Raw genomic sequence first — 10,017 nt, forward strand, 5'->3', positions numbered from 1 at the left:
CTAACTTAATGCAAGCAAAGCTACAAAAATAAATAAATCTCGCTTTTTACACACTGAAGACATAGATATACAATAAGGGTGATGTATATATCATTATAGAATTACTTATATCATCAATTTTACGTTATATATATCATTATAATAGTTTTGAATAGTTTGAGAAAGTGGGGACCTGGTTTTCCTGACGAGGAGTTGCGACACAGCCATGAAGATGCGTATCCCAAAAAACCAGTAGAGTAGTTTCGACGGCTGGGGATTTGCAACTCTGTGTAACTTTTAGCTGGTAAACACGATTATCTACAGCCCCTATGTTACGGCAATCTCCACCATATATTGTTGTCTTCTTTAGTCTATATAATATATACTTATATATATATGGCATTTTTTGCCAGAGATGGCGGCGGCAAACAAAGACAACTCTGTTGGAGCATATAACTCAAAGAGGTCGGATCATTGGTGAGTGGGATGCGTGGTTTTGCACGAGATATTGCCGTGAGCGTTGGGTGGTCGCACAGTCAAAGGTGGACATCAAGATGGCGGGAAGAGGAACATTGGCAAATAGACCTAGGAGAGGACGCCACGCAACAACACGACAACAAGACGAACAAATCATTGCAGCATCCATAGACGACCCTGAAAACCTCAGTAACTATCACGCAAGAATTGCATCTCTCATGCACTCCACAGACAACCAGACAACGACTGAGGGAGCATGGGATCAGGGTGCCATGTTCCGGCGGTCAAGAGGAGTTAAAGGAATGGCATCGTGACACTCATTTAGGCTTTGCTCTACAAATGTTTCAGTGATGAAACTTGCCTTCACCTCGATAGTCCAGAGCAATGCACGATCTGGCGACGCATCGGCACAAGATACGATGCTGAAAATATTCAGTAGAGAGCTAGGAGTGGGAGGTCGTCCTCGAAGTCGACCACGAGGTCGTCTTCGAAGTCGACCTCGAGATCGTCCTCGAAGGCGACCTCGAAGGCGTCCTCGACGTCGTCCTTGAAGTCGACCTCGAGGTCGACCTCGAAGTCGTCCTCGACGTCGACCTCGAAGTCGTCCTCGACGTCGACCTCGAGGTCGTGCTCGAAGTCGTCCTGGAAGCCGTCCTCGAGCTCGTCCTGGAAGCCGTCCTCGAGCTCGTCCTCGAAGTCGTCCTCGAGCTCGTCCTCGAAGCCGTCCTCGAGGTCGTTCTCGAAGACGTCCTCGAGCTCGTCCTCGAAGACGTTCTCGAGGTCGTCCTCGAAGTCCTCGAGCTCGTCCTCGAGCTCATAACCGAAGTCCTCGTCGTCTCGAAATCGACCTCGAGGTCGTCCTCGTAGTCAACCTCGAGGTCGTCTTTGATGTCCTCCTCGAGCTCGTCCTCGAGCTCATGATCAAAGTCGTACTCGAGCTGGTCCTCGAAGTATCCTCGAAATCGACATCGAGGTCGTCCTCGAAGTCAACCTCGAGGTCGTCCTTGATGTCATCCTCGAAGTCTTCCTCGAGCTCATAATCAAAATCATCCTCGAGCTCGTCCTCAATATCGTCCTCGAAGTCGAGGTCGTCCTCGAAGTCGAGGTCGTCCTCGAAGTCGACCTCGAAGTCGTCCTCGAAGCCGACCTCGAAGTCGTCCTCGAGCTCGTGCTCGAGCTCGTCCTCGAAGTCTTCCTCGAACTCGTCCTCGAACTCGTCCTCGAAGTCGTCCTCGAAGTCGTTCTCGAGCTCGTCATCGATGTCGTCCTAAAGGTCGTCCTCGAAGTCTTCCTCGAGCCCGTGGAGTGCTATTGCACCTATACTTGGGGTTTACACAACACCCGGAGCCGTACGTGGGTGAAATCCAATTAGATAAAGTCTAGTATGGCTCTAGTGTGTAAACCCTGAGTAGGTGCAGCACTCCACGACGCCGATAATGCAACACTTTTATGAGATTTGATGGCTGAACCGATAAGATCACTAACTGGTATTCCTGATGTTTAAGGGTTCGAGCCCTCGAGGGGAAAGTATTTTTCCAAAATCGTCATTGGCAAAAGTTATGGTGATTATGGACATCAGTTTCCCCTAATTTAAGTAAAACCGTCGAAATATGCTGCATCAAATATAACAAAAAGTAGCTTCGTTCTTAATTCAGTGCTCGCTCCTCTGCATGGGATGTAAGGCCGATTCCTAGGGGACCTTTCAGACGAACAAAAATAACGCCAGAAGCCAGAAATACTCGTAAAATTCTGATAAGCACTTCAACAGGAAGTTGTGTGACAGGGATATTTTTTTCCTCGCTACTGACGTCATTTATTGACTATCAGATATAGTAACCATGTTTTCCCAGACACTTGCCCGTTGTCTAGACTCTAGGGAAGGTGCCTAATGGGTGCGAGGGATGAATATGAATAATTAAGACAAATATATATATCTTTATATGCATATTACTTTTTTTTCTCAAAACGAAAATAGTTGAGTATACCTTAGTTTTACCAGACCACTGAGGTGATTAAAATAGCAATAACGCTAGCTTTGTGAATGAAAAAAAAAAAATTATCAATACACATCACATCCCATTTTGTTCTTAACGTTCCTTTAATATTTTTTTCCTATTTTCCAATTCTGAGGGTGCGATAACGGACTGCTGATTTGGAAAATTAAAGGGGAGAGAGACTACTAAAGGAGAGAGAGAGGAGAGAGAGAGAGAGAGAGAGAGAGAGAGAGAGCCCTTTTTATTCTTTTAATAAATGTAATCGCATATTGTTTTGAAAGTAACCACCAAGAAATTTCATGACCTTGTTTTATTTTAATTTCGTATCATATTTATAAGAAAAATCCATAAATATTGATGAAACTGGCTATTCATCTCAAAAAGGGCATTCTCTCTCCAGCCAGGTCTGGCGAGGCGACATCGGTTTCTTTGGTGAGTGTACATCCCAATATGACACGCATGGCTTTATTTTGGATAACCTCTAATTTCCTCAGTTCCTTCTCCGAATAACTTACCAATACAGGCGCTGCATAATCGATAACTGGGCGCACTGTACTAATATAAACAATCCTTAAAACCGGAATGCCTACTCCTTTACCTCTGTTTGCAAGCGCCTGTAATGATTTAAGTCTCGCCAGGCAAAGATTTCTAACGTAGTTTATCTCGAACATGGTCTTTTTATTCCGAGATACTTATAACTGTCGACTATCTGTAATACCTTCCCATTAAATAAAAATGAATTATCTGTCTCTCTACAAGTCTGTATTTTTTATTTTCTTTTATAACCAAACCCATATGCAGACAAGTTTTGTAGCTCCGCCACTGTTAACGACAAAGTAGCATAAGAATCACATTATATAAGAATATCATCAGCATAAATTGTAATATCAGTACCTCTTGGAGATGTGTCTTGCAATTTTGTCCATCAAGACAGCTCCAATAACATTTCCTTAGATTCATGACCCTGGAACCACACTTCAGCTTTCCTTACAGTTAGACAGCTCTGTATCCACTTTAACAATAAGCCTTTCACTCCTTTATTTGCCAGTTCTTCTAGGATTACCTCACCATTTGCCCTATCAAAGACATCCTTAAGGTCTACGAAAGCCCTACATCTGGCCATGCTATTGCGTAGTAGTGTAATAACACAATCCGTTGTACTCTTATTTTTTCTAAAACCAAACAAATTACCAGATAGCTGTCCTTCAGTAACAAAGTTACCTATTCAAAACAAGTCTTTCCATTAATCTGCGAAAGCACGATGTCAAGCATGAAGGCCGATACTCTCCTATACTCTTAGGAACAGGAATCACTAAAGCTATCTCCAACATTATAGGTAACTGCCATTCGCACGGGAAAAATTAAATACAATAGCGGATTATCATCCATTGCAATCGAACAATTAATTATATCATACATTACTCCATCTATACCTGGGGCAGTAGACTTTCCTCGCTTGATAGCACAAAATTCTTTTTCAGTAAAGGGTAGACGAATCTCATCTCTTATTCCTGCTAGTTCCTCGTTGGCGGGGTGGGCATAGTTCTCAGCTAGCACGCTGCTGGCCCAGCGTTCGATTCCCCGACCGGCCAATGGAGAATTAGAGGAATTTATTTCTGGTGATAGAAATTCATTTCTCGTCATAATGTGGTTCGGATTCCACAATAAGCTGTAGGTCCCGTTGCTAGGTAACCAGTTGGTTCTTAGCCACGTAAAATAAATCTAATCCTTCGGGCCAGCTTATTCCTGCTTCTATTTCCACCAAACGCTCCTTTTAGGTGACCTATTCTTCAAACATGTCTGAGTGTTTACAGGAAGGCTGTTAAAACTAGAAGTATCAGACTGCTTTTTCATTAATTCATCAGCCTTACCTTGCAAAAAGGTCCGGATGAACAACAATTTTTCGTTTAACCTCTGTTACCTTACACCGCCTAGAGATTTTATTAAAGCACCCTCTTTCAGAAAACCGTCCCAATAATTTCTTCTTACTATTTCCTCTTTGTTTCTGACGTTCCTTCAGCCATTTGGATCATAGTTTCCCTATTTTGATCATTAGTATTTAGACTCCAATTGTTTTGTGCCTTCCTTAGCCTATTCCAACCTTGAACAAACTTATCACCATAACACTTATTTTTGTTACAGGCTCTAGTATAATTTTCTTTAACCGTATGCAGTATCAACAACACTGACGTCGTCATCAGAAAAACTATTTTCATCATTACCAAGTCCTTCCGCTCTCTTATAATCTATGCACCATTCATGAACTTTATTCATCAGTTTAACCTTTACCTGTGTCCCCAAGATATATATTTTCCTAGAGAAGTTAAAAGCTAATTTCCCTATATTTACAGTAACAGATTCCAAAATTATCACTAAGTAATTCACCAACTACATATACATTTGCTTCATATCCTGCCATAATGAAAAGCAAAGCATAATCAAGTTTTCCACCTCTTATATGAGTGGGTTCATTCTTACCCAAAGCCCGAACATTATCCATGGAAATCAGTATATCATTCAGGAACACCCACTTCTATTTGGCATTCAGCAGTACCTAGATTTTCATGACGAGCATTCAAAACACCCAACAATAAACATGGCTCACTAAATATGGTGGAGGGTAAATTTCTAATTCCAACATATTAGATGAATAAAGACATTAATATATATTATATGATCCTTCATGCAGACATTGGCATTTAAAATCTCCGTATCATTAACCGTAACAGGCGTTTCTAATTTAGCGGGAATGTTCTTAATAAAAGTAATTAAGCAGCGTGTGTTTCTGAAAGGATCTGCAGGCAACTCAAAACTTTGATATCCAAGTAAATGAAAACCTAAGCTATTAATTCCTACCTCTTGCAAAGTTATTACATCAATATCGTGGGATAAAACATACGAGTGAACATCAGTAGACCTTTTTCGTATACGGTTCACATTCCATGATAAACGCTTAGTTTAAGTGGCGCCATTGTTACTCAGATTTTCCCTAAAATCTCTAACAAACAAAATATTATTTTTCGGAGCGTCATCAGGTTGTTCCATATATTTCAGTACAGCACAGTAGAGACATTTCGAGCAATATTATTTTTAACTAAAACATCAGTGTCAGAGCTTTCAACACTTCTATGCAAATATCTGTTTTCACTTCCTGAACACATTCCGGCTTCAACATTTCTCTCAAGCACAAAAGCGGCTACAACGTTTTCAACGCCACATCGGGGAGCAACATGCTCTTCGTCAACAGAACTTTTTGTTTCACAGAATTGATTAATTTGGACTTGCTTAGATATAACCATTTTTTTTAAGTTCATTTATTCCCATGCGCAGAGCTGCTAATGCATCATTATTCTCCAAATTAGAACAAACACGTACACATTAATTTCTGGTATGCCATTTTGTCTAGTCTCTCTCTCTCTCCCGAAGTTCCCAGACATTGACTGTAGAAGTTACTTTCTTACTCGATTGTTTCGTGTCCAGAGACTGTTACACTACACTTACCATTTTTCCTTTCACAACACGAAGTTTTTCTCACACAGCGAGGAACCTGCAAAGAATCCCCCACAATTGCAGCGTTTCGGATTAATTTTAATTTTTCCGTGATTTTACCTAGGCATAACTTAAGAGTCATGGTTCTACTGCCATACCTACATCTGGTTATGCTGACATTAAATGCCCTGTGATTCACTTCTACATTTAAAGCATAAAATAGGGTAAAATTTTTAAATTGTTAATAAGACTCCAGCCAGCCACTTTTGCATGAAAACCATTTTGGGTTTTTCATGTAAAAAATGCCTAGAGAATGTGCTATAAGAACCTAAAAATACCAACCTAACGTAACCTAGGGGTGTTTACTGGTTACATTTTTGCCATATTAGCTATGGAGAGGGTGGGGCCGGTATTGTCTTACCTTTTAAGTCGTAATTTCATTAATTTTTTGTCATTTGCGCATAGTGTTTATGGGGTTCAAAATAACGAGAGTGGAGAGCTCTTGTTAAAAAATGTAACTATTGGCAACTTATAAAATACCAAAATAGGTGAATCATTATACACGGCAACCCTCCTGTAACCAATGCATGGGAGAAACACACTCGGGAATTTCTTCGCTGATAAGGGCAATCACCTTTGGCTTTGAAATACCCTCGCCACCTTGCTTACCCTTTTGCCGTTTAATCCAAACAAAACGTTTGTCAGCCAGCAGTACCTTTTCATCCATTAAAAACCGGAAAATCAAAAGATTAAAACATTAGTTTTAATATCTCCGGTGCTTAGGATACTAACACTGCATTTGAATCCAGAGTTAGTCAGGTGTCTCGCAGCCTTCTCACCTTTAACAGTAATGTAAGCCCGATATTTACCTTCTTTGAATAGAACTTCAAATTCTGGATGCTCCTTATATACCCTCACCGTCCACTGCAACCTACGTTTATGGTCCACGTCAAGGTTATTGGGGAAATTTAGAACTTTCCTTCCATCATCCTCTGCGCCAAAATTAAGCTGACTTTCTGCATCAGAACTATCACACTCCATAATGCTGCTGTAGTTCCTCGTTGGACATGTCGGTATAGTTCTCGGCTAGCACACAGCTGGGTCCGCGTTCGAACCTCCGGCCGGCTGATGAAGAATTAGAGGAATTTATTTCTGGTGATAGAAATTTATTTCTCGTTATACTGTGGTTCGGATTCCACAATAAGCTGTAGGTCCCGTTGCTAGGTAACCAATTGGTTCTTAGCCACGTAAAATAATCTAATCGCCCTAAGACCAGCCCTAGGAGTAGCTGTTAATCAGCTCAGTGGTCTTGTTAAACTTCAAGGTATACCTCCACCTCTCTATAATGCTGCCATTATTGACCGTATCTTTTACTCGGAGCCGAACCTATGCATTAACATCAAGCTGGCGCCATCCCATTACTATATTTGTGCTGTTTCCATCCACCCAAAGGTTTTCCGGTTCTGCTTCCTTTTCTCCTTACTCACAACTCCAAAGCCTTCACTTGTGTCACTACTTGCTAATATCAGATCAGAGCGTACAATAGCTTTGCAATCATTATTCTATCTCTGACACCCCTGGCGTTATTTGAAGTCATTCAGTAAGCATTCTCTCTCTCTCTCTCTCTCTCTCTCTCTCTCTCTCTCTCTCTCTCTCTCTCTTTGAGAGGAAGTGAGGAAGCACACTGCAGGACGTCTTCTCCTGTCGAATGCCGGGGAGTGACCAGGATCGTAGTTACTAGTAAAGTTCGTAACCGGCTGGTTTGACGTAAATACCATAAAAGGATTGGCCTTTGCAGTGTTGTATATTGTTTCCAAATGCATTAAAATACTAATAATTTTATAAAACAATACTGTTACAAATTTCAAGGTACATTCGGAATGAATAGATGTCTTTTTTTCCATTAGCTATAGTAGGCTCGACCATTGGAGATGAGGAATTTCGTAAACAATTCAATGCAGCGAAAAATTGCGATGATATATATTCGTGTATCGTTCATAGCAAAGTATACATATAACCAGATCTCTCTCTCTCTCTCTCTCTCTCTCTCTCTCTCTCTCTCTCTCTCTCTGTTTATTGTCATTTTTTATCAAACCAAGTTCAAAGTGCTGTAATTACAACCGGCAGAGGCTGGCTTGTAATTAGTTTGAGAAGCTCAATATAATCTCTCTCTCTCTCTCTCTCTCTCTCTCTCTCTCTCTCTCTCTCTCTCTCTCTCTCTCAGCATATAAACACAGCGCCACAATAATATTAAACTAGACATAAATCAAGTTTAACGTCCGTAACGCACCATAAAAATTGGACATGACTAATATTCCACCGTTGAATATAAATGACCAACATAAATAGAGTATCTTTCTTTAGCAAGAAGCTTTCGACCGGAACATGGACGGGATTTGCCTACGAAACATAAATACAAGACAAGCAGACAATAAATTTTATGAACAGCGATAAATTCGATGTCGTCAGCATCATATACACTTTATGACCGCTGTTAGATGCAAAGGGAAGTCATTCTACATTAGCATAATAGCCTATTTATGACAGGTTATCCAAATCCAGCATTGTTCTGAAGCTCCGCGGTGGAGCGCATTCCCCGACGTACTTAGCATAAAGGCCGTCAAACAAGGCTTCTCGCCTTTGTTTCTAGGGATATAATCGCTTCCCTCTCTGTTTATGCTCTGCGCGTTTATTGTAATGACAATGCGGCCTTATTCGGGGAAATTCAGTCATCGTTTGAATAAGACGCGGAATGGTGTTCGTTTTATATTAATGCATGCGAGGATTACCTCTAGAGATTTTCATTCTATTACAGTAAGAAGAGACACAATAAGAACGACTATAAAAAAGAAGTAAAAGATGCGCTGAAGTTTCTTCGGCGCAATCGAGTTTTCTGTACAGCCGCTACAGCGCATAATCAAGGCCACCGAATATAGATCTACCTTTTGGTGGTCTCGGTATAATGCTGTTTGAGCCGCGGCCCATGAAACTTTAACCACGGCCCGGTAGTGGCCTGGTCTATATCGTTGCCAGACCATGGTTATGGCTAACTTTAACCTCAAAAAAATTAAAAACTACTGTGGCCAGAGGGCTGCAATTTGGGATGTTTGATGACTGGAGGGTGGATGATCAACATGCCAATTTGCAACCCTCTAGCCTCAGTAGTTTTTAAAATCTGAGGGCGGACAGAAAAAGTGCGGACAGAAAGAAGTGCGGACGGACAGACAAAGCCGGCACAATAGTTTTCTTATCAGAAAACTAAAACTGGGAGAGCAAGAACATTACCAATGACAATTTCGGTACAATAAAACGGAATGTGTATCCATATATTTGTTTTTTTCTATCTATAACAGCTGTAATCAACGGGTACTGAACGCCATATTTATACTTACAGTCCCCCAGCCTGAGGGTACCCTCACTCACCACTATCACACTTACCAGTATGCCAAATGAGAATAATTAAGTCCGAGCACCTTGGCGGTACGTAACGTCCGTGAGGTCGGAACTTGCAATCTCGAACGTTTACATATATATATATATATATATATATATATATATATATATATATATATATAAAATATATATGTATGTATGTATGTATATATATACATATATATATATATATATATATATATATATATATATATATATATATATATATATATATATTTACATAATATCAACAGAAAAGAATGCTGCAGTACAAAGCACACTTCTTCGTTAATCTAAATCTGCAAGCTAAGGCCCATAAATTTAAACGTACACGACGAGTCAAAATAGCAAAGACTTTCCAGACAGAAAAAAAACATTGTCACACTCCCCCCAAAAAGGGCTGGTGTTAAAAGACAAAGAGGAAAAGGATTGCTCTGACTTTTCGAGAGGCAGGCGTCAGCTATTTGGTTGTCTTTCACTGCAAGTTTGTGAGTTCTGACTGTTCGAGTTGAGGTTAGAATAAACCAGTAAATAGATTTTGTTTGTTTGAAAGTTAATAAACTGATGCTGAATCTTCTAAGAAAAGATAATAATTTCAATAATGGATCTTTCTTGTCCGGATCTTTTTCTATATCATAAACCTAAA

The 10,017-nt window shown here is 40.4% G+C and overlaps 1 protein-coding gene across 1 annotated transcript; it reads right to left on the reverse strand.

Moving 5' to 3' along the window:
• Nucleotides 1–888: 888 nt before the first annotated feature.
• Nucleotides 889–6,980, reverse strand: LOC136835792 (aspartic and glutamic acid-rich protein-like). Its single transcript, XM_067099647.1, has 4 exons — nucleotides 6,858–6,980; nucleotides 1,604–1,723; nucleotides 1,390–1,567; nucleotides 889–1,292 (listed from the first exon to the last, which is right to left on the reverse strand). The coding sequence occupies exons 1-4, from the start codon at nucleotides 6,978–6,980 to the stop codon at nucleotides 889–891; spliced, it is 825 nt and encodes a 274-aa protein (XP_066955748.1).
• Between the last annotated feature and the right edge of the window lie 3,037 nt (nucleotides 6,981–10,017).

The sequence above is a fragment of the Macrobrachium rosenbergii genome, chromosome 55, assembly GCF_040412425.1.
Source record: "Macrobrachium rosenbergii isolate ZJJX-2024 chromosome 55, ASM4041242v1, whole genome shotgun sequence".
NCBI classification, from domain to species: Eukaryota; Metazoa; Arthropoda; class Malacostraca; order Decapoda; family Palaemonidae; genus Macrobrachium; species Macrobrachium rosenbergii.